The sequence below is a fragment of the Schistocerca piceifrons genome, chromosome 4 (assembly GCF_021461385.2).
Source record: "Schistocerca piceifrons isolate TAMUIC-IGC-003096 chromosome 4, iqSchPice1.1, whole genome shotgun sequence".
Classification (NCBI taxonomy): domain Eukaryota; kingdom Metazoa; phylum Arthropoda; class Insecta; order Orthoptera; family Acrididae; genus Schistocerca; species Schistocerca piceifrons.
Genome location: NC_060141.1, coordinates 252,194,230 through 252,219,520, shown reverse-complemented (window position 1 = coordinate 252,219,520; position 25,291 = coordinate 252,194,230). Strand labels below are relative to the sequence as shown.

At 42.5% G+C, this 25,291-nt stretch overlaps 1 protein-coding gene across 2 annotated transcripts in view; it reads right to left on the bottom strand.

The window, feature by feature from the left end:
* Positions 1–25,291, bottom strand: part of LOC124795534 (glycosyltransferase 25 family member) — an 869,126-nt gene that overhangs the window by 288,437 nt on the left and 555,398 nt on the right. For both annotated transcript variants that reach the window (XR_007016720.1, XM_047259606.1), the window contains exon 6: positions 3,138–3,212. Coding sequence is in view for 1 of the 2 variants with exons in the window: in XM_047259606.1 (XP_047115562.1) it covers positions 3,138–3,212 (75 nt within the window). In the remaining variant the exon portion in view is untranslated. The remainder of the gene's footprint in view (positions 1–3,137; positions 3,213–25,291) is intronic.

The following is a 25,291-nucleotide window of genomic DNA, read 5'->3' as shown; positions in this document are numbered from 1 at the left end:
GCTTGGAGAAACACAAGTTACGCAAATCTTCTGTTTATTTTGTTAACTCATTCGCTAATCATTTCTGCTCCTCTCCAGCTTTCCTACGACGACAGTCGCCGTATCAGTTTGTAGCTCAACTCTCCTTACCGTTGTATATGAAGTAGTAAACAACAATTATGTCTTTCATTTTACACAACGATTATGTCATTTCATTTTAGGTTGATCGGAATGGTTATTTCTAGTTGTTTTAGGTGCTTAATGTTTTCAGTAATTTTTCGTCAATAGCGCAATCGAGATGGGTCCAGGAAGCGGGTAGGCGATCATCCGCGCTCGCAGGTAGGCGAGTATGAGCGCTCGCGCCCGCCGCTTGTTGCCTGGGTGCTGAACGCTATCATTAAAATGGGGCGAGCAGATGTCATTACGTAGAGCAGGGGGAAGTGCAAAATGTGCGCTGTCGTGAGAGGAATTTACATGCGTTAAGTTCGCCGTAGCCTTACAGACAAGTGTATATACTTAAAGCGCAGTTCTTCAAGTGGCTAGTGGAGTATTTTAAATCGATGAAAAGCAGCATGACATCTGCGTCACGAAGGAAGGTCAAACACACAAATATCAATCTGCAACCGCCAGTGCATGATGCCTAGGCACAGCTGGAACAAAGACCTATAGTGTGACAGGAAGTTGCGTAATAAATTTCATAGTAAAGTAAGTCTCGTAGACTTGTAAAAAAGAAAAAAATTCCCGAAGTTAAATTTCCATAACTTTATACGTTTGTGGTTACGATTATGTCGATGTCAGGACGTACATACACTACTGGCCACTAAAATTGCTACACCACGAAGATGACGTGCTACAGACGCGAAATTTAACCGACAGTAATAAGATGCTATGATATGCAAATGATTAGCTTTTCAGAGCATTCACACAAGGTTGGCTCCGGTGGCGATACCTACAACGTGCTGACATGAGGAAAGTTTCCAACCGATTTCTCATACACAAACAGCAGTTAACCGGCGTTGCCTGGTGAAACGTTGTTGTGATGCCTCGTGTAAGGAGGAGAAATGCGAACCATCACGTTTCCGACTTTGATAAAGGTCGGATTGTAGCCGATCGCGATTGCGGTTTATCGTATCGCGACATTGCTGCTCGCGTTGGTCGAGATCCAGTGAATGTTAGTAGAATATGGAATCGGTGGGTTCAGGAGGGTATTACGGAACGCAGTGCTGAATCCCAACGGCCTCGTATCACTAGCAGTCGAGGTGACAGGCATCTGATCCGCATCGCTGTAACGGATCGTGCAGCCACGTCTCGATCCCTGAGTCAACAGATGGGGACGTTTGCAAGACAACAACCACCTGCACGAACAGTTCGACGACGTTTGCAGCAGCATGGACTATGAACTCGGAGACCATGGCTGCGGTTACCCTTGACGCTGCATCACAGACAGGAGCACCTGCGATGGTGTACTCAACGACGAACCTGGATGCATGAATGGCAAAACGTCATTCTTTCGGATGAGTCCAGGTTCTGTTTACAAAAAATGTTCGACTGCTGCCCTGGCCAGCACATTCTTCAGATCTCTCACCGATTTAAAACGTCTGGTTAATGGTGGCCGAGGAACTGGCTCGTCACAATACGACAGTCAGTACTCTTGATGAACTGTGGCATCGTGTTGAAGCTGCATGGGCAGCTGTACCTGTACACGCCATCCAAGCTATGACTCAATGCCCAGACGTATCAAGGCCGTTATTACGGCCAGAGGTGGTTGTTATGGGTACTGATTTCTCGGGATATATGCACCGAAATTGCGTGAAAATGTTATCACATGTCAGTTCTAGTGTAATATATTTGTCCAATGAATACCCGTTTATCAGCTGCATTTCTTCTTGGTGTAGCAATTTTAATGACCAGTAGTGTACTTGTGCCAGCAACAGCTTTTCGCAACACAAAGAAGAAATCTGTCCACATACGTTCAGTGACAGATTTCAACTTGGAAGCTTATCTTCGAGTTAGCAGTGCTCAGAAAGTTGTACCAGTCATTTAAGTCTTAGTGAAAAGGAAAAGCACTAGTTTTGATGAACGACCATCAAAACTTAAACGTGTGAATAAAAGAGTCACAAGCTGATGTCAATTTAATCGTGATCCGAAAATAACATTCATCATAAGATTATATAAATCGTAAGATATATTGTGTTTCCTATTTGTTTTAGGTGCTTAATGTTTTCAGTAATTTGTCGTCAATAGCGCAATCGAGATGGGTTCAGGAAGCGGTAGGCGATCATCCGCGCTCGTAGGTAGGCGAGTAGAGCGCTCGCGCCCGCCGCTTGTTGCCTGTGTGCTTCAACAGTTAAAGGTCATCAACGTAAAAGTCTTAGAAAATAATTTTGCCATGAAAACATTAATTACTGACATGAAGCGATACACCTCCGTGGAACTAACGCTAGTGGCGTAGAATAGACTCTTTGACAACAGTTTGCCGTGCGTAGCTGCGTTGTTTCGACTCATTCCTCCCTTCCTCTTCCCATGTACTAAAATTACGCACCGTCAGTCGACCGGTTGCTCATTCCCGTGGTGTGAGCGCGAGGCAGTTCGCATTAGCTAATCGGCGAACAGGCCTGATGTAATAGAACAATAATGGATCTTTCCGCTAGTTAAACGCAATAGTTTTGACAATTACTATCAGTTGTAAGAATATCGGACATATTTTTTTTTTTTTTTTTTTTTTACACAATACGTCTAAATTTCAAAGCTATGAAGGAACACTCGCAGCAGATATTGCACTTGAAGAGACGCACACAAAAAGTGTGACTAACTTTTGTCCAGTGGAAGTGATATGAAATATTGCGTTCTTAAAACCAGAAACGGCAAGACATAAAAAAAAACCTGATTGTGTTCAGGTTAATTCGAAATTTCAGAGTGGTACACTTATCTAATGTGGTTCTGCAGTGATATTCCAAAATTTTAAACCGAACTCGGAAATACACGGACACGTAGTTGGCCGAATTTGATTAACAGACCACAAGTGGTACAATTTTTCCCAAGCCCTCTAGAATCAACTTATGTACTATCAGCTGTAACAGCGACTGGGTGGGAAAAGGCATCGTACGACATTAACAGAGAAATAATTCCATAGTTCGAGCAAGTGATACATTGCCTACCTCTTGTGGTAAGGATCTTCATAAGCTGGCAGAAAACGGACGTCCAACTCCTTCAGGGACTCATCGGTAAGCTGTCTGCAACAAAGAGCGTAGAAATTATTGTTAGTTTTAATACTTTATCACACCTACAGACACGATGAATGGATATGACCACAAACAAAAACAAAAAATGGACTTAAAGCGTTCCATGTCTACAACTTTATAACTCCTCACGCAATAAAAACACACTAACATTTTTGTGGCTATAAGAGCACGAGGGGCACATGCGGATGATACAATCTTTATACCGTAGATTAAATATAAAGCCATGCGAATATAATTCCAATTATAGAACTGTATATTGTCTCTGAACCTGAGAATGCAATGTGGTGCGAGCAATGCACTTCCTGCGATTAGAGTCTAAACATCAAGGCATAGAGTGACATACGTATGATATGGGGCCGCTGCGCCAACAATGTTTGTACGCTGATAGTCATATCGCCACCAGCGGTAACCAAAACGATGGAACAAGTTAGATTCTTACTAACCAACTCCAAAACAATTCCAAAACAATTCCTATGGGTAGTGTATCAGGAATATGTGCACTAGTGCAGGTGAGTGCAATGGTACCCGCCGTTCTTCAATGATAGCTTGCACGTTCCTAACCGTATGTAACACTACCGCCCGAAATAGCAGCAGGAACTATGTCTCTAAAATCTACTTCACGTAGAGGTTGCTGTTCAAAACGCCTTAATTACGTGGGCGTCGGCAATGCTCCATACTCTAACTGTGTTTCACCACTCTACCGCCCAACACTGAATGCCATCAGATGTTGATTACAGTGGTTGCGTTTCATCCGTGGTGCAAATAGACAGTGCAGTCTCCCAAAATAGCTACTAGGTAGCGCGTAATACGTATACAACTATTGCTGTAGGACAAACTGAAGTTGGACTCTTTCGAAAACGTTGCTCTACATGCAAAATCAGTATTTTTGGGACAACGGCATGATAAGCTCACCGAATAAAATGTTAGTAACCTCTTAAAAGAGCACATTGGTTTCCTTAGAGCTCTATAGATGGGGTAGAACTTAAAACCGCAGTCATGTGACCTTCGGCGCTGACCTAAGTCGTGGTACTAAATTAGTGGTGTCTTTGAGCCCGTCGATTGTATGGAGTAAGTGCAGTAAGATGGGTCGAGGTGGATAAGAGGCAGAATGGAAGAAATGAGTTACCGTGTTTGAACGTGCTCACGACGACGCACAAATGAAGTTGCCCGATTTGTTGGTCTATCAACGCGGACCATCAACGAATCTACGAGCAAAAGTATACCACATGCATCCATTTAACATGGTATAAGAACGAGGGCCGTAAAAAGATCCTAACTTAAAGGAATTTGCGACGATGTCATTCCCTGTTAATGACAATCGGTTCCAAAACCGACAGGAGGTCTTGTTCCGAGGATCCTCTCTAGCCGGCCAGGGTGGCCGAGCGCTTCTAGACGCTACAGTTTGGAACCGCGCTACCGCTACGGTCGGAGGTTCGAATCCTGCTTCGGGCATGGATGTGTGCGATGTCCTTAGGTTAGTTAGGTTTAAGTAGTTCTAAGTTCTAGGGGACTGGTGACCTCAGGAGTTGAGTACCATAGTGCTCAAAGTTATTTGAACCATTTGATCCTCTCTCGCTAATGGTGCGCTTAAATGGAGGAAGCAGTTGTAGTAACAAATATTACTCTCATATCTTATACACATATCAAGTATAGTTAATATCACAACATACATACACCTAGTAGTAGCTATAGTAGAATAAAATAATATGCTAATTCAGGTGGGATTTTATATCCTCTCTACTTCGATCATCATCAGTTATTTTGCTCCCCAAATAGCAAAACTACTTTACTACTTTAAATGTCTCCTTTCCTAATCTAATTCCCTCAGCATCACCCGATTTAATTCGACTACATTCCATTTCCTCGACTTGCTTTTGTTTATGATCATCTTATATCCTCCTATCAAGACAGTGTCCATTCCGTTCAGCTGCTCTTCCAGGTCCTTTGCTGTCTATGACAGAATTACAATGTCATCGGCAAACCTCAAAGTTTTTATTTCTTCTCCACGGATTTTAATTCCTACTCCGAACTTTCCTTTTGTTTCCTTTACTGCTTGCTCAATATACAGATTGAATAACATCGGGGATAGGCTGCAGCCCTGTCTCACTCCCTTCCCAACCACTGCTTCCCTTTCATGCCCCTCGACTCTTATAACTGCCATCTGGTTTCTGTAAAAATTGTAAACAGCCTTTCGCTCCCTGTATTTTACCCCTGCCACCTTCAGAATTTGAAAGAGAGTATTCCGGTCAACATTTCGAGCTAAAATCTGTAAATTAAAATCCAAAATCTGTAAATGATTCACGAGATTTTGGTGAATGACAATCCTTGGTACGAAACAAGTGTTGTGATATTTTCATTTTGTATGAGACTAATTCTTGTGGCGTCAGACTTTCCGAGAGACTACTACTGATGAAAAACAGTCTAATATGTTTGTCATGATAGTCAATTGCCATTAAACACAATAAACACAGATTGCATACTTGACTCATTTCAGGATACATTCGTTAAACGTAATTATAGTTAAAGTGATTCCTACTGGACCCCACTTTGAACACGCAGGGGTCGGGTAGCAATATTGTACGTGTACAATGTATTATTTGTAACAGTATTTTACTTTATAGATTCTCAGGCGTTGCTGGCGCTGCTGAAGCATATGTTTGCTGAAGAATGCTGCCGCGAGTCGCCACGGAGCACCTGAGAATGACGAGCAGTTACGTTGTTGAAATCTTGTGCCAAGAAGACAAAATATTCTAGCAGCGAACATTATGCATCAATTTGTCCACTGTTTCTTATGACCACGAACGTATCGACAGCTACATCTGTGAACGACTCTCTGTTCTATTCATTTTATGAAACAAAAAAGGTAATACATAGTAACTCTGTGCATTCTAAGCACGGACCGAAGTCCCATAAACTTCTTCAAAATGTGTGAAATACACTCCTGGAAATTGAAATAAGAACACCGTGAATTCATTGTCCCAGGAAGGGGAAACTTTATTGACACATTCCTGGGGTCAGATACATCACATGATCACACTGACAGAACCACAGGCACATAGACACAGGCAACAGAGCATGCACAATGTCGGCACTAGTACAGTGTATATCCACCTTTCGCAGCAATGCAGGCTGCTATTCTCCCATGGAGACGATCGTAGAGATGCTGGATGTAGTCCTGTGGAACGGCTTGCCATGCCATTTCCACCTTGCGCCTCAGTTGGACCAGCGTTCGTGCTGGACGTGCAGACCGCGTGAGACGACGCTTCATCCAGTCCCAAACATGCTCAATGGGGGACAGATCCGGAGATCTTGCTGGCCAGGGTAGTTGACTTACACCTTCTAGAGCACGTTGGGTGGCACGGGATACATGCGGACGTGCATGGTCCTGTTGGAACAGCAAGTTCCCTTGCCGGTCTAGGAATGGTAGAACGATGGGTTCGATGACGGTTTGGATGTACCGTGCACTATTCAGTGTCCCCTCGACGATCACCAGTGGTGTACGGCCAGTGTAGGAGATCGCTCCCCACACCATGATGCCGGGTGTTGGCCCTGTGTGCCTCGGTCGTATGCAGTCCTGATTGTGGCGCTCACCTGCACGGCGCCAAACACACATACGACCATCATTGGCACCAAGGCAGAAGCGACTCTCATCGCTGAAGACGACACGTCTCCATTCGTCCCTCCATTCACGCCTGTCGCGACACCACTGGAGGCGGGCTGCACGATGTTGGGGCGTGAGCGGAAGATGGCCTAACGGTGTGCGGGACCATAGCCCAGCTTCATGGAGACGGTTGCGAATGGTCCTCGCCGATACCCCAGGAGCAACAGTGTCCCTAATTTGCTGGGAAGTGGCGGTGCAGTCCCCTACGGCACTGCGTAGGATCCTACGGTCTTGGCGTGCATCCGTGCGTCACTGCGGTCCGGTCCCAGGTCGACGGGCACGTGCACCTTCCGCCGACCACTGGCGACAACATCGATGTACTGTGGAGACCTCACGCCCCACGTGTTGAGCAATTCGGCGGTACGTCCACCCGGCCTCCCGCATGCCCACTATACACCCTCGCTCAAAGTCCGTCAACTGCACATACGGTTCACGTCCACGCTGTCGCGGCATGCTACCAGTGTTAAAGACTGCGATGGAGCTCCGTATGCCACGGCAAACTGGCTGACACTGATGGCGGCGGTGCACAAATGCTGTGCAGCTAGCGTCATTCGACGGCCAACACCGCGGTTCCTGGTGTGTCCGCTGTGCCGTGTGTGTGATCATTGCTTGTACAGCCCTCTCGCAGTGTCCGGAGCAAGTATGGTGGGTCTGACACACCGGTGTCAATGTGTTCTTTTTTCCATTTCCAGGAGTGTACGACAGAGCGGTCGTCTTGCGCATCGCGCAGCTTTCTGTCATATACACATCTCTTAAAAGTTCTCCACTGGAAAGACTGAGACGGCTGATGAGATCTCAAAGTAAGTACCCTATACCAGTAAGAAGCATCCGTTCCTGTTTATTGCTTTTCTCAACATCACTGTTTACACAGACTCTTCATTTTCGCTCACTCTAAATCTCAGCGTCAGGTGGCCAGTACGCTGTAGGTTCCGTAGATCGTTCGTGTGATTTTTATCGAATGACGTGGAAGGAATCGGCCTACAGGTTGCGTGCACATAATTTGATTGTGGGTATGGCTGCATTCCGGCCACTTACAGGATACTAAATAGCGCACTGCTTTAAACTGACTAAGAACAAACATACCAGTCTTTAATACCAGTCATATAACTATTGGTGTTTTTAGTTTCTTGTTTAGCCACACATGTTAGTAGTTTTCAACTAAAAATGTCTACGGAACAGAAGAAGTTGTCCCGCAAAAATGATTTCATGCTGGATTTAAAATTTGCTTTGCTATCTGTTATGCATTTCATATTATTTTATTTAACCCGTCCATGTCAAGGTCATCAGGGTCCCTCTTAAAGTCGAACCAGTCACTAAACGTACCAGAAAGTGCGATAAAACAACCTCAATTTATATGCCTACTTGTTGTCCATATATGTTTACTACCTGATCACAAGTATCTGGACGCCTATTACAAGACAATATTGTGGTGTCTGTCCGCCCAAAGGAAGGCTTGATCTCTGCTGGGGACACTTTGAGAGAGGTCTTTTAATGTCTGTAGACGAACAGCAGCCCGTCATTCCTCTACAGCCGAACCCACGGAAATCTGTGGTGTTGGATTCTGCGGTCTGGAGCAACGTCAGCATTCTAATTCAGCCCAAAGGTGTGCAGTTGGTTAGGTCGGGACACTGAGCAGGCCAATCCATTTCAGGAATGTTTTTGTCCACAAACCACTTGCTCACCGATGGTGCTTTATGATAGGGTGCACTATCATGCTGATACAAAAAGTTATCGTCCCCGAATTATTCCACTGCTGCAAGCTATAAAGTGAGTTTACATTCTCTGCTTAAGCGTGGAAGACACCCTAATACCGAAAAAAAAAAACGTCCACATCGAACACCACGTCCGCCGTACTTCACCGTTGGCACATCACTTAATGGCAGATAACTTTCCCCCAGCCTTTCGCCACATCTAAACCTTTCCATCGGATTGCCGCATGGTATAGTGTGGTCCATCACTCCATATCGGTAGTTTTCAGTTATCCACCGCCCGGTCGCATCGCTCTTTGCACCACCTGGAGCGTCGCTGACTACAGAAATGTGTGGATCATGACGAGCTGCTTGACCACTGCGCTCCTTTTTATCTCCCTACGCACAGTCATTATGCTAACTGGAATGCTGATACCCCTCTGGAACTCCCGGGTGATCGCTGATTTTACGCGATGTTTTACAAGTACCCTTTGCGATGCTCGACGGTCTCTACCCGACATAACATTAGGTCTGCCTGGTTTCGCTGTGACTTCCTTCGCATTCCCACTTCACAATCATGTCACCAACAGTAGACCTGCACAACTTTACAAGGATTGAAATATGTCTGATGTATCTGTTAGTCAGGTGACATCCAGTGACTAGTCCACGTTCGAAGCCACTGAGCTCTCCGGAATGACCCATTTTCGTGTCACTTCTTCGCCACTGACAAATCAGTACCATTAGCATTACTAGGAAATATAATTTACGAAACTTTAAGAACGATACCTAAAGTGAAATTTATTTTAGAAATATCTGAGGCAGCTCAAACAAAAGCTGGTGTTAGTTACGGGGATGGCTTCTCGAATTTACTGGAAAATCGTGTTTTAGAAAATTGTAATTTGGAGCTAAAACGATTACAAAATTGAAGTTACAGTTACAGGTAAGGCAAAACTTCCTGCTCAGATGATTTTGCAATGCTTTCAGAAAAGCTGACCAAAGCAGATACTCAAATAAATCTTCTGAGAACAACAGAATCTGTGTCACAATTTCAGATGGAAAAAAACTTGGAAAATATAAAAATTCTGCCAAACTACATAAAAATACGAACAGGTATCTTGGTGAAACCGTACAGCAAAGTGCACTAGAAAAAATTGCTATAAGCGTAAGAGTTAATAAAATGGAAAGATAGTTTAACTAAAAGATTTACAACAAGAAATTCATACAACACAAAAAAAGTTTTTACTTTTGTTTTCCACAGTGGTAAGACCAGAATGCATGTGAATGCTTAAGAGTGAACTACTTTGTATATAAGCTGGACAGAACAGCTTTCCTTGAAAGGTGTATTATCAGAAAAGTAATGGGTGCAATACGAACTACAGAATTTTTCGAAAATGACGTTCAGTAAGGAGATTTACGAAAATGTACAGAAATTATAAGAAGTAGAAGCAAATGGAATGTTACTTTTCTTTGAACACCTCTCACAGAGGAATGAGAACAAGCTAACGGATAAAAACTTTCGTGTATTGCTGGGAAAATAATTTAACAATAGCATGGCGTACTGAAGTAACAAAGGAATTAAAAGATACTGTTGCAAATAATCGAAAATAACAGAAAGAAATGTTTTAAGAGTGAAATGCTAAATTTAGAAGACTTTCATGGCAGAGTAAATAAAAATTCAGAAACCACATGGTTAGAAGTAAGGATAGATAATATGCGTTCAAATGGCTCTGAGCACTATGGGACTTAACATCTGAGGTCATCAGTCCCCTAGAACTTAGAACTACTTAAACCTAACTAACCTAAGGACATCACACACATCCATGCCGAGGCCGGATTCGAACCTGCGACCGTAGCGGTAGCGCGGTTCGAGACTGAAGCGCCTAGGACCGCTCGATCATAGCGGCCGGCAGTCAATATGGGGAGAAGCAGCGTGGAAAGAAGAGAAATTATGTTCTTAAGTGGTCCTAATTCGTCAGTACGAAAATAATTAATAATATTAAACGTTAAGAATAATACTAAATTATTTATAAGCAATGTTCTGCATCGTCAGTTGTTGAGAAAGTGTAGACTTTTTAATTAGAGGCTTGACTAGAGTGAGCTGCATAGGTGTAGAAGTGATACCTAGCGTGATACGAGGTGAACGATTAACTTTCTTTTGTAGTTGGAGGGGAATTAAATTTCTCTGATATTTTCAGGAAGATCGTTAAAAATTGAGGTTACTCATAAAGGCAATGATTTTCATGAGGTGGCTGTGTTACGTAGCGATGTAACGAGCGTATTGCTTTGTCGAGAACGAGTATTTCCGTTATGGTGTTCAGTGAGTAGTGTCAGGACAAGATAAAAACGATGTTTGGACAGACGGTCGGGCAAGCCGAGCGACCAGCGATCGAAAGTTTTTGCGGTTGCATACTGCAGTCGCTTCTGAGCCACTGCCAGTCTTAGTAATTAATAAAGGCCTACAAAAAACAGTGGACTTGTAAATGTGAACGCATAGCGTCTAAGTCCATTACACAAAGTACAGGGACGCACTTGCTTGTACCCTTACACAAGGGCACTGGATGGGTCGCTCGCAGGCGGGACGCTAGCTGTGCCGTCCTCGGAAGCCACTTATGTCCTCCAGAATTGCGTCGTGCGGCAGTCGGACGCTGTATTGTGAGCCACTTAGGACTTTAGAGGCTGTTACACAGCCTATCCGGAATTCCCCTTGACGCGCCGCCTCGGGTAACATTTGTTGTAACACAGTCGAGATTGGACTGAGGTCGTAGTTCTCTCACCACAAACCCGAGACAGAGCGTTGCACAAGCAGAGACTAACGCTGTACGAAACGGTTGCCGTAATGCTGACATGACGTCGGCAGGAATGTTGTGTATTCTGATCTGTTACTGTACTGTACTGTTACAGAAGAGCCTATGATTGTAAAACACCCGCACTGTGAGTAGCGAGACCAAACCTGGTAACGAAGTACATTTCTGTTTGTTTACGCAGTTGTAACACCCTGATAATATTCTCAAGTAATGTGTAGGAACAAGTCAGGTATGGTCAATCATCAGGTAGTGGCAAATTAAGTACATACACCTACATAATTACGTCATGCTGACATTACAGTGACCACTTGATCATAGCACTACTTTTTGTTTGTACAGCACGCTGTCTCGGCATGGTGGTGAAACAGCTATGGTTCCAGTCACACTACGCATGTGTAACAAACATTACCTGAGGCGGCCAGTCACAGAGAATTATGGATAGGCTGTTTAACTGCCTGGAATGGCTCATTACGCTGTTTCCGTCTCCAACTAGCCGCAGGCCCGGTGAAGCTAAGCGGCTCTAAAGCACGGCAGGCCAGTGTACAGCCACAGACTAGGCAGCAGATAAGGAGATGTCCACTGCTCTTATATGAATTACCTTAACACTATACACTACACAGTCTAGTGTGTGAGAAACAAGTCTGAAAATGTATTATCTGGAGAAAGATATTTAATTATATTCACCATAAATTATGTTGTTTATTCTGGATCTAGGTGAGCAGCTTACTAACATCAGCGGATTAGTTAATATCTCAATGGAGAAGCGACAGGGAAGCAAACTGATACGGGACGAAAAGGATTGGCGATATGTACAAAAGACTACATAGCTCGTAGTATAAGTACTGTCCTTTAACGTATGTTACATTTTTCACTGTCTAGTACTGCTGACAATAATTTTAGGAATATGGAATATCTTTGGCTGACTTCTCTTTCAATTTTGAAGTACTCACCGTCGCTTTGAGGTCCAGTGGAAACTATTACTGACTTAAATATTCTTTAGCGTACTAACATAAGTTTCGGTTTCAAACATTTCTAAAATGAAATGAAATGATCGACTGGCATTGATGGCCGGGAGGCCCCATTCGGGGAAGTTCGGCCGCTGGGCTGCAATTCTTACTTCAGGTGACGCCACACTGGGCGACTTGCGTGTCGGTGATGATCAAATGATGATGAGGATAACACAACACCCAGTCCGCGTGCGGAGAAAATCTCCACCCCGGCCGGGAATCGAACTGGAGAAAATCTCCGCCCCGGCCGGGAATCGAACTCGCAGCCGCTGCATGGTAGGCAAACACGTTACTACTCAGCTGAGCTGGCAGACTCAAACATTTCTGAAACCAGTTCCTTTCAAAGTCTAATGTATTTTTAGGGTTCTGTAGTTACGTCTGTAAACCCCTTATGGAATCACTTTGTTGTCCAACCGTCTGTCTGTCCGTCTGTTAAGATCTCTCTTTCATATGGGCGGGTGCAACTATCAAGTTGGAATTTATGTCAAATACTTGGCGGTGTAAAAAATTTAAGCTTCTAAGTCAATATAATCAAAAGATATGCCACTTATATCACATATTTGATGCTTGAAAATTCTCGCATCAAAACGTGTAGATGAACTATATACACAAATAATTAAATTTTTACGGAACCCTCAGAGCACGAAATTTACTCGCAGTTTTCTTTTTCTTTTGTTGTTGGCGATGAGGTTGTAAATTTACAGAGAGTAGGCTCACAGAAACACTTTTTTTGTCTTGTCACTGTCCTTTCCTGTACAGCAGTCTAATTATAACATTGTCCCTGTTTTGTGTCTTCTTTCTCGCCAATTTTTTAAAATATTTTGCAACTTTGATTTGTGTTAGTATTCCTCACGATTTAATAGTACGTACTCCAATGTAATACCATAATCACCCAACACTGTCCCTTTGTTCAGACATCGAAGGACTTTATTATCCTCACCTGGCATTACTTTCTGAACGTCGACAAAGGCGTTGCAAGTGTCTGTCTCAATGTCCATGCAGAAATACGCAAATAATATGAGTGCGTGCTTTAAATATGAAAAATTTTAAATGCTTTACTCGACTGTGTATGGTTATTATTCAAAGTGGGTGAGAATGTGAATAGTACACATACCACAAAGACGGTATTCGTGCCGGCCATGGTGGCCGAGCGGTTCTAGGCGCTACAGTCTGGAACCGCGTGACCACTACGGTGGCAGGTTCGAATCCTGCCTCGAGCATGGATGTGTGTGATGTCCTTAGCTTAGTTAGGTTTAAGTAGTTCTAAGTTCTAGGGGAATGATGACCTCAGAAGTTAAGTCCCATAGTGCTCAGAGCCATTTGAGCGGTATTCGTGATAAATAAGAAGTATCGCGTCGTCCCTAAAATTTGGTTGAAAACTCATAGCCAATAACCAAGCACCTAATTAGTAGCGATTCTCACTGCAGGCAATGCGAGTGTTACCAAGTGACCTACAACCGTGCAATATCTTCTGTGTAAGGTTCATAGCTATTACGCGCCCAAGTTAAGTGGGAAGGACGTTAGTGATGTGTTCCTGAAGTTTGCTTGTCCAACTGCAACGTCCGACCTACATCATAAGGTTTTTGACAGCAATGTCGGAGTGGAGGTGTTGCACTTCAACGCCAATGGCACCAGAATATCCGAAAAATATATTTCAAATGTTTAAAAACATCGTTCCGGACGATGTGGACACCGGGTAGTGAGGATTCAAAACCACACTATCATTCTGATTGCGATCGAATGTTTACTCGTGCGAACAGTTTCTGGAATTCAAAAGAAATGGTACACCACCGGGCGAGGCTGGACAGATTTTACTACAAAATATTGTGCAGAAATGTCAAGAAAACCGAATGCATGTCCAAGGACCTATTACGTCGGAAAAGCCTTCAAAATCAAATTATTTATTTTACGACATCCCCCGAGAAAGTTAGACTAATATAGCGTCTAGTTCTACGAGAGCTTTCTTACTCACCACCATATTATAACGAAACTACTGACATGCGGTGGCAGCCGCGGCGAATAGCTAGTAAGGAAATAAAAAATGGGAGCCAGGGAGTAGTGTCGAAAAGTAAAAGAGGGCGTAATTGAAGTAGGAGATAAGGATTTGACGTTCAGTACAGTCTCGTCATTAGATACTGGAAACAAATTCGGATTGGACAAGGTTATAATAAGAAACATTGCAACATTCATGTGAAGTGATTTTAGAAACCTACACGGATAAGCCAAAACATTATGACTACTGCCCACCAGACGTTGGATAACGCCTGGTGGCGTTTCGGGCAAGTGACGTGGTAACAAAAACATATCAGTGGACCAAACATGGACGGGGGATCACCCTAGCGAAGATATGGACTACAAATGGGTAAGTCCATTGAGATAAAGGACTTAGACAAAGGTTAGATTATTATTACGCGAAGCCAGTGAACGAGTATTTCGAAAATGGCAAATCTGGTCGAGCATTGACATGCTACTGTCGTGAGCATCTACGAAAAGAGGTAGGCGCTAAATGGAAGTCCGCGATTCTTCATGGAACATTGGGTTCGAAGATTTGTCTGTTCTGTAAAATAGGGCATATGGTGATCTGTGCCACCTCTAACGATAAATCACAAGACTCTTGCACGCACAAGTGTTTCGCAGCACACCGTTCATCGTACATTGTTGAACATGGAGCTCCGCAGCAGACCACCCCTACGTGTTCATATGTTGACCAAACGAGATGATCAATTGCGATTGCAGTGGGCACGGGGCCATCGGGATTGGATCGTCGACCAACGGACACGTGTCAGGTCTTCGGGTGAATCACATTTTGCTACCTAGGTCACAGTCGTCTCCACAAATGCCGCCTCGAGCTGAACGGCGGCTCGAAACATGCAGCGCAGCGCAGACGCAGGCTGGTGGGAGTAGTATTGCAGTATGGGAGACAATCTCCTGCGGTTGCATGGGACCTGCGGTAGTAATAGAAAACACGCTGACAGCTGCGAACCACCTGCATCCCTTTATGTTTGATGTATTCCCCGACGGCGATGTCATCTTTCAGCAGTATAATTGTCTGTGTCTCGGAGCCAGAACCGTCCTGTAGTGGCTCAAAATGTTCAAATGTGTGTGAAATCTTATGGGACTTAACTGATAAGGTGATCAGTCCCTAAGCTTACACACTACTTAAAGTAAATTACCCTAAGGACAAACACACACACCCATGCCTGAGGGAGGACTCGAACCTCCGCCGGGATCAGCCGCACAGTCCATGACTGCAGCGCCTTAGACCTATCGGCTAATCCCGCGCGGCTACTGTAGTGGTCCGAAGAGCATTATAGTGCACTCACTGTGATGTCTCTGCGACGAAATTCGCCTGACGTAAATCCCATGGAATTGATCTGGGTCACTATCGGACGCCATCACCGCGTACGCAAATCAGCGGCCCTTTATTTACGCGAATTAGATGACATCTAATGCCATATACCTCCACAAACTCATCAACAAGCTGTCGGATTCCTGATACACAGAATCAGTGATGTATTCCGTTTCAAAGACGGAGAAACAAGCTATTACGCAGGTGGTCATAACGTTTTGACTCATCAGTGTGTATCAGTAGTGGAGTTAGTATTTGACCCTGCTCCTTTGAAGTGCGAGTTCTGTGCTTTAACCGCATGCCACCTCTTTCAGCTAACGAATGTGAAAGAAATATAAACATTCTGCACACATCTTAATAAGCTGACATGTTACAGAGGCTTCGTACATAAATTTCTGATGATAAACACGCGCTCGGATATGTTCCGTTTGGATATATGTAATAATTTTGATATCTCCCAGTACACACTACGCACGCAATCTGAGGAAAGGGAGCCGTCGGTAGACCCCGTCGTAATTACGATACCAGATACTATTTACGTCCATCACAACAATGGCTGCGACAAACTGATACGTTCGCAACTTATGCGAGCGTGCTGAACGTGATGCCTGAGAATTTTTTATTTCAAAACTTTTAAATATCTTTAAAGAAAGAAAACCTAATTAACGTTCTACATCTTCATTCTTCATGTCTACATATTTATTTCTCAACAGTCACCCTGGCGCCCAACACATTTCTCTCAACGAGAGACCAGTTTCTTGATACCGTCGCTGTAGAATGTTTGAGTTTGTTGTCGGTGCTACAACCCCATCTCTTTTGTACCGCTTCGTAACTATCAGAGTGAAGTCCTCGAAGATGTTCTTTAAATGGATGGAAATCGGGTTGGGCCAGAGTCGGGACTGTATGGAGGGCGATCGATGACAGTGAATCCAAGTTGTCGAATTTTTGCAGATGTCGCAGCGCTTGTGTGTGGTCTGACATTGTCATGTCGAAGGAGAGGGTGCTCCAAGTGTGGACGAACTCTTCGGATTTGAAACTCGATTACAGCACTCACTCTCCCACGCACCGGCATAGCTACGTTACACACCGCCATGTTACACGCTACAATTCCGAGTCCTCTAGCGGCAGAGAGCTGCAAATATGTGGATATGCTTCTGTTTTATTTAAAAAGCTTTAAGAGTTTTCATATAAAAATTTAGGGGCATTATATTTTAGCACGCCCTCGTAAGACGATTGACAGTGGTGTTCCAAGGACGCTTGAAGACGAATTAAGGAAACGTTATCCCTATCAGGCGCCCCTATAGAGCACACTGTTCAGATTTCATTTTCTCCACAGCGTGCGTACGGTGGAAGTGGGAATTTTCAATGTGATCGCATCTTCAAAAAATGGTTCAAATGGCTCTGAGCACTATGGGACTTAACTACTGTGGTCATCAGTCCCCTAGAACTTAGAACTACTTAAACCTAACCAATCTAAGGACATCACACACATCCATGCCCGAGGCAGGATTCGAACCTGCGACCGTAGCAGTCGTGCAGTTCCGGACTGCGCGCCTAGAACCGCTAGACCACCGCGGCCGGCGATCGCATCTTCAAACTTACTTTAAACACAATCGGTACATTTCTAGACGTGGGCCCTTATCACACTATCTATTAAGCCCACTCTACAGCCCCTAGAAGCCCGTTATAGGAACGTGAAACACCGTGCACATATTGGATACGCATTCGTGAGGAAGGGTGTTCTAACTGTTTCGTAGTAGAGGGATTTCGGTTCTCTGCAGTTCCCCTAAATCACTTCAAGCAAATACTGGGAATTTTGTTTCAACAAAGGCTTTGGATATTTCTTTCAGCTATACTTCTCCAAATGAGATGAAGTTCATCTCATGCGAGGGCGGGGGGGGGGGGGGGGGGTCGGAAAGCTTTAATTGCAGAATGACAAAGAATGAAGGTGCAAGCGTGAAAATTTATGATGTTAGTGCGTCTCGACATATTCACCCTTTTCTTGATGATGGACGACTTGATGGGATACTTTGTTTTAGAAATCGGAATTTCGGCTCTTAAAGAAACTTTTCACCTTTTTATAATTTCATCGTTATTCTTCAAACGCCTGACACGCAATGGTTTCTTCATCCAATGAAAGGCGAGAAGTCCAAAGAAGCAAAATATGTGATTGTGTACTGTACAGATTGAAGTGAAGCGTTGTCGTTGAGGGAAAAACACCCCTTCGGAACCTCCCCCTTGATACGCCCCGTAACCTCGTGACGAGACTTACGAACACTATCGACTACACTCCAAGACATCAGAAAAGAAGACGCACGACGAAGGAATTATCCAAATGGGGCGGAAATCTGTAGATCTGGTGTAAATCCGTACATAAAAAAATGACAGTTTCACAGAAGAATTTGAACATACACAAACTGAGTAGTGTGTTTTTCCACATTTGGCCCATATGCAAGCAGTTATTCGCCTTGACATTGATTGTCAAGAGTTGCTGCATGTCCACCTGAGGGATATCGTGCCAGATTCTGTCCAACTGGCCCGTTAGGTCTGGACTGCTATTTCATTTCGTAGCAGGACCTGTCTGATTGCCATCTGTGATAACCTTACAGCACAGCGGTACGTCGACGATATTCTACGTCCCGTTTTGTTGCCCTTAATGGCAAGCCACCCTTAGCCTATATTTCAGCAAAATAATGCCCAACCGCACATGGCGAGAGTCTCTACTGCTTGACTTTGTGCTTGCCAAACCCTATCTTGGCCAGCAATTTCGCTGGAGCTCTCTCCAAATGAGAACGTATGGAACATCATGGACAAGGCCCTGCACCCAGCTCGGGTTTTTGACAACCTAATCCTAATGCGCCAATTGGACAGAATTCAGCACGACATACCTCAGGAGGATGTGCAGCAATTCTATCAATCAATGCTTAGCCGAATAGCTGCTTGCATGAAAGCCAACGTGTTATTGCTTAGCTCAATTTGTGAAGCTCTTTCTCTTGAACAGATCACTCAATGTTTCTGAGATTGTAGACATTTGTTTGTATATGTACATCACATCTACAGATTTCCGCCCCATACAGATAATTCCTACGTGGTGCATCTTATTTTTGTCTTCGACCGTAGAGCAAATTCTTTTAGGCTTTCGTGGGCACTTGATGTACTGCCTGTTGGTTTTTGTCTCAGAATCTTCGGCCTACGTTTGTGTAATGACTTTGATGACTTTCCAGAACGAGTCGTTGGCATTGTCAGAGGTTTGTTTTCCACTGAGTCCTTGACATTGCCAGCCACTCATGATGCCGAAATGTCAGAAAAACCGTTAAACTAACGTCGGCCAAAATTCCTGAGACAAAAGGCAATAGTCAGTATGTCATATTCTAGACACACCACACGATAACAGTCCACAAAACTACCTTGTTCGATGATTGTTGGGTTTTCGTCTTCGTGGACAGTTGTGAATTCATATTTCCACTGCTTGGTTTGCTTCTCTGTCTCGTGGCCGTAGTGATACGCCCATGACTCGTCCATGGAGATTAGGTGGCAAAGAAGGCATCTTGATTGACCTGGCAGCAGCAATGATTCCGCTGCTGCATCGGTTCGATGTGCTTCTTGAATTTGTGTCATCAATAACGGAATCCAGCTGTCGGCGACCTTTATGATATTCAAAATGTCACACAACACGTTGAAACCTGATCCAGGGCTGATTCTCTCATTCTCCACTATCACCTAAATCTTGATACGGCAGTCTTTAAACATCAGGGCCTCGACTTCTATTGTGATTCCCGATTATACACAGAGATGTGGTTTGCCACATCGTTCCTCGTAATTCAGATTTGTTTACTAAACAGGAAAAGTCTGTGTTACCAGACCACAGTCTCATATGAAAGTGAAATGTCGGCGTCCAATTCCACAAACACAGCTGATTGTTGCAGTGTTGTTTCCCCTCAAATACAATAAATGAATTACCGCACGATACCCTGCCTCACTAATGGGCTCCACTATTTTGTTTTATTTTTCTATATGTTGCTACAGTATGTGGTACAGGGATTTAAGTGTATACCAGGCCTACAGACATATACCTGCAATGAATTTTACTTTTCGAGATACTACTTAAATTTTTACGACTATCCCTCGTACTCCAGATCTAACACCTCAGACTGCAACTTTAAATTCATGCCAGCAGCCGGCCGGTGTGGCCGAGCGGTTCTAGCTGCTACAGTCTGGAGCCGCGCGACCGCTACGGTCGCAGGTTCGAATCCTGCCTCGGGCATGGATGTGTGTGATGTCCTTAGGTTAGTTAGGTTTAAGTAGTTCCAAGTTCTAGGGGACTGATGACCTCAGAAGTTAAGTCCCATAGTGCTCAGAGCCATTTGAACCATTTGAGCCATTCATGCCAGCAATGACATCATTTTGCAGTCAGATTACACTCAACATTATCTGTATGAAAAATTTATTACGTAAATCTCGTTTGACTAATAAACTGAATTTAATTTCTTGAACCTCTTTGTGTGCGTACTGGATATAGTGGAAAAGTAACACCAAAACTCTGAAATACGCGTTTTGCACATAATAGTATCCTCCATACAAGCTGCAAAACACTTATCTGAGATGTCTTGCAGAGCATGGAAAGACCTGATACAGTATTCAGTAAAAGATTCATCGTACTGAAAGCAAGTTTCCAAGGGCTGGTACTACAGAAGGCAGTACCAGCGTGGTTAGTACTTTCAACTTCCTTACTTGTCGAAACAGTCACACAATTATGGCTGGTTTAAATAGAAATAGGTGTTGTTTGTCTACTGTGAAGTCCGGCATACGACATACAAACTCCTTGCAGCTACTTAAAAAAATTATTCATATCTAGATTACTCTCATCGGTTTTTGTAAACTATGAGAAATTCCTCCTTAGAGTCGCAGGAACGTTGATCGATAGTTTATTAGATACTTGTCTTATTCTTTTTAATATATTCACGGATCAGTTTAAAATCAGTTTATACAAACAGGTTTCGTGTTCTAATATTTTATTTAATGCTCCATGGCAACAATTGTGTCAACAGAACAAGAGCCAGGATTAACTTACACTTATCAGGAATAAAAAAACAAAAAACACAAAACAGCATTTTCTATAAGGCAATGAAATTGTAAAATAAATTGATTAAGAAGATTAAGCAGACAACTAAAATTCAGATGTTTAAAGAGTCAATTAAAGTCTATCCCTCAGATAATATATACTACAAAGTTTAGGGGGGAAATGATCCAAAATCCTATGCCAAGAATCTGTAGCAGGTAAATATAAACTCTTTCCATTTTCTTTAACTCAACAATTTATTCGCTATGGTTAGGTGCTGAATTAGCTTTTTTAGAGAGGCAAACGGAAAAACGCAAAGAATTCAATAGAATGGTGGAAGTATAGTCAAGGTTCTGATTCAAGCTGAATGTGTGTGTGTGTGTGTGTGTGTGTGTGTGTGTGTTCAAATGGCTCTAACCACTATGGGACTTAACATTTGAGGCCATCCGTCCCCTAGACTTAGAATTTCTTAAACCTAATTAACCTAAGGACATCACACACATCCATGCCCGAGGCAAGATTCGAACCTGCGACCGCAGCATCAGCGCGCGCGCACACACAAGAGAGAGAGAGAGAGAGAGAGAGAGAGAGAGAGAGAGAGAGTTTTACGATGACACGCGTCATAACATTTTGAAAAACGAGAACTAACTCAATAACATTTCTTATAAGCAGACATCTACATCTCTTTTGGTTTTTAAAACCTAAAAGTCTGTTAACACTTTCGATTCAATTTTTACAATTCATATAACTTCATTTGGTAAATATTTCTTCTTTAATATGTTCCACAGCGTTCGTCTGTTGACTTTGTACAAAGTTTACAAAGCTTCCCGTCAGCGTATATATTAAACTGGAAATTATTTTCCGATAGTCGACTAACGAAAATACTGACGAGTCTTTCACTACCTCTAAACATACAAAAGGAAAACTTCGAAATAATGGGAACAGTGTTTCACATGAAGAGAGAGAATCGTGGAAAATAAGCTTCCGTTTGTTTTCTAGGTGGGTGCTTATCCCCCAGTGTATTACAAAGAAACTTTCTTTTATGAAAACCGTGAATAGCGAGAGTTTGTTCCGAATGTACACATTTCCGAATCTGAGGAGCAAATAACAATTATCCAGATGTAAGGTTGCAAGTTAACTGCTAAATTAGTAATTTATCCTAGCTCCTAATATTAACCCTAGGAGAACCAACGCACTTTTGGTTACACGTGGCACCAATCAGCTGCAAATTTTACCAGTGTCATAATAAGCCGTAAATCCTGTAATATGTATTTATTTTAAGTAATTGTGTTTCCAATGTGAAATCAGTTCGACAGGAAATAGCGACAACATTAAAAACGTAATACTTTGAAAACACAGGGTGAATACAATATGAAACAGTGGTCAAATCGTGGACAATGAAAGTTTGTATAATTTGAAAACATTAAGTCTGTATTTGAACACACAGGCTGTCCACAGCTTCTATGTACTGTTTGATCTAATAACTGAATAACTTCACATAAAGTTTCGAAAACAGAAATAAAAACATTTGCACATACATAGGTTACGGTACACTGAAAACTTTCAAAAAATACTCTTCACCTGGAGAGAATACCGTTATTTACAGATGACACTAACCTTCGGCACACAAAATGGTTTATTCTGAACGTCGCTTACACAGATACAGACCACAGCGTCCACATGTTAACTTGGTTTCCGCGATGCTGCCTCTGGTTACTTGCGTTCTTCAAGCATATGTAGCATCTTACTTTCATAGTTGGTTCCTCATCTGTTTCTCTAGTTTCTTTCCAAGGATCTCTCCCATCGCGCAAATAATAGGCAACTGGAGCCCTTTCAGGTCTTTGGATTGTTCTTCTACATGTGGTTTTAAAAGTTCCCTTCGTTCCACTTCGACACATTCAACTTAAACAATGTGTATGAGCTTACTGCAGCTATATCAAGCAGACTGCAGAACACGAATTTTTTTCCCTTTGTGATGAAAGAGACAATTGTTATTGGAGGCTTCTTAGTAGATGGATATGTGAAAGTAAATTTGGAGGAATACTGCTCTCTGCCTGCTGTTGCCTTAAGTTCTAGTGGTACGTGTTTTCTGTTGGATTTGAGTGTCCCAACCAAAGTAAGTTTGTAATCTTCACACTGAATATCCGCCAATTCCACAGAAGTGTAGAAACGGCCAGTTGTGATACTGCAGCCTGTGTTCTTTATTGGCTCCACCAGTCTCTTCACAATCTCAAGTAGACCTAGTTCACAGGCAGCTCAACTATCTTTCAGAAACACCAGCAGGAGATACGCTTTTTTCAGCTTCATCATCTGCATGGTCAACAATTTTCTGTACTATTTCAAGAGTGAAAAATACATACTTTTTGCTTTCCCAGCAGTAGTTATTCCCTGATGTTAACTATGTTAGCAAAATCCCTTTTACAATGTCTTGGATCTTCTGCATGATACACTCTACCAGAACTTGTAACATACTTGTTTGGAGCGTTGCCTGCATGGTTTGTTTCCTTTTTATCCTCCGCTTCTTTATTTGAATTCACTTCTACTTCTGTGTGACCCAACTCAGAATCACTAAAATCTGATAATTCGTCGTCTACTAAAAGTTCAGCAAGAATTTCTGCGTCGTTCAAGCCTCTATAGCCTATTTTAGAAAATCTACTTCACAAGAAAGGCGTTTGCTCTACTGTGACAGACTGCTAATAACAATGGTTAGTAATTAGGAATGAAAATGAAACTCAACACTTAAGACTCTCAACTACGCACTGTAAAAGTCACAATCGAGGTTGCCAAATGAAATTTAATAAAAGAAAAATCCACAGACAACTTTTGTCCACGCCTGTTGATTGTCAGGAAAACAATAAAATTCTGGTCGCATGTAGTACTAACCCAGGGCAAAATGTGCCCTTGGGCATAAATTTTCTAATTCTTATTTGCAATTCTTTAAATTTTAACCACTGAAATGTACAGTATAGTACTTAGGAAGGTGAATGACAAACAGAAAAAGGCCTCTAAACACAGAACACTTTTTAACCGTGCTTGGTGGTTGTAGGGTTAAGCTGTTATCTTAAAGCTGACTACGGATTCCACATATTGAATGTATAATAATTTCGGTTATTCCTTCTTGTATACCAAAATCCTTGTAAGATAAACTTCTGCTATGATGATGATGGATCTGATGATGATAATAATAATAATAATAATAATAATAATAATAATAATAATAATAATAATAATGAAGCCTCGGACAAGTGCTGTCATGCCCGTCCACAACGGTAACGACACTGCTAGCCACACGGAAAATGATTTAAATCCAAATAGAGGTGTTTTGCAGGATATGCTTCCTCCAACCACTCTAGAAGGAAAACAAAGACAGTGGATGAGATGGTCAGATGAAGTTAACCGATTGAAGTTAACCGACATCTCATGTTCTGTTATTACCAAGCAACAAACTTAGGAACCAACACAACTGGATATAGATCACAAGTATACACAACATTTATTAACAGATACCCAGAATTAAATTTTTTAACAGAACAACGACTAGCTGATCAGATCCGTGTAATAATAAAAAATAACAGGATACCCCAGTCAGAACTAGAAAACATCAAACAACAAGTACAACAAATACTGGAACAAAATAATGTACAGTCAGAAGAAGAAGAAAATACAGTAATGGACTCAAACATCCCAGATCAAACAAACCAAGAACAACACGCATCAATTAAACAATCAGAGGAAAACGAAATCTTAAGACAGCCACCAGAACAAGCACAAACAAAACACGAAGCGACACACATGTTAGATACAGAAGAAAAATTTCGGCTGACATACATAGAATACAAAGACACAAATGCAGACATTAGACGATTCTTGCATAGGCCACCAAATAACCCACAAGTCGAAACAACAATAACAACTATCAACAAAATCATACACAACAAAATAAATGAAAATGCTACTATGGAAGAGTTACAACTACTGGTTTATATAGGAGCACTCACTACACTAAATATACACACTAGGCAGAGATCAGAACCACGCAACACACAGAAGAAACCCACAAAACCAGCATGGCAACACAGGCTACAGATCAGAATAGAAAAACTGAGAAAAGACATCGGACAGCTAACACAATTTATAAGAAATGAAATGTTGGAAAAAAAACGAAAAAGGTTAGGTAAAATCTCACAAGAAGCGATAGAGCAATTAGATGAAAAGAAGAAGAAATTACAAGCATTGGCCAAACAACTTAGAAGATACAAAAAAAAGTGAAAATAGTAGGAAACAAACCCAAACATTCAACACAAACTAAATGAAATTTTACCAAACAGTAGGTAACACACACATTAAAATAGACAATCCACCAAACATAACAGACATGGAACACTTCTGGAGTAACATATGGTCAAACCTGGTACAACATAACAGGCATGCACGGTGGATACCAGCAGAAACAGACATACAAGATGATACCACAAATGCCTGAAGTGATAATTTTGCAACAT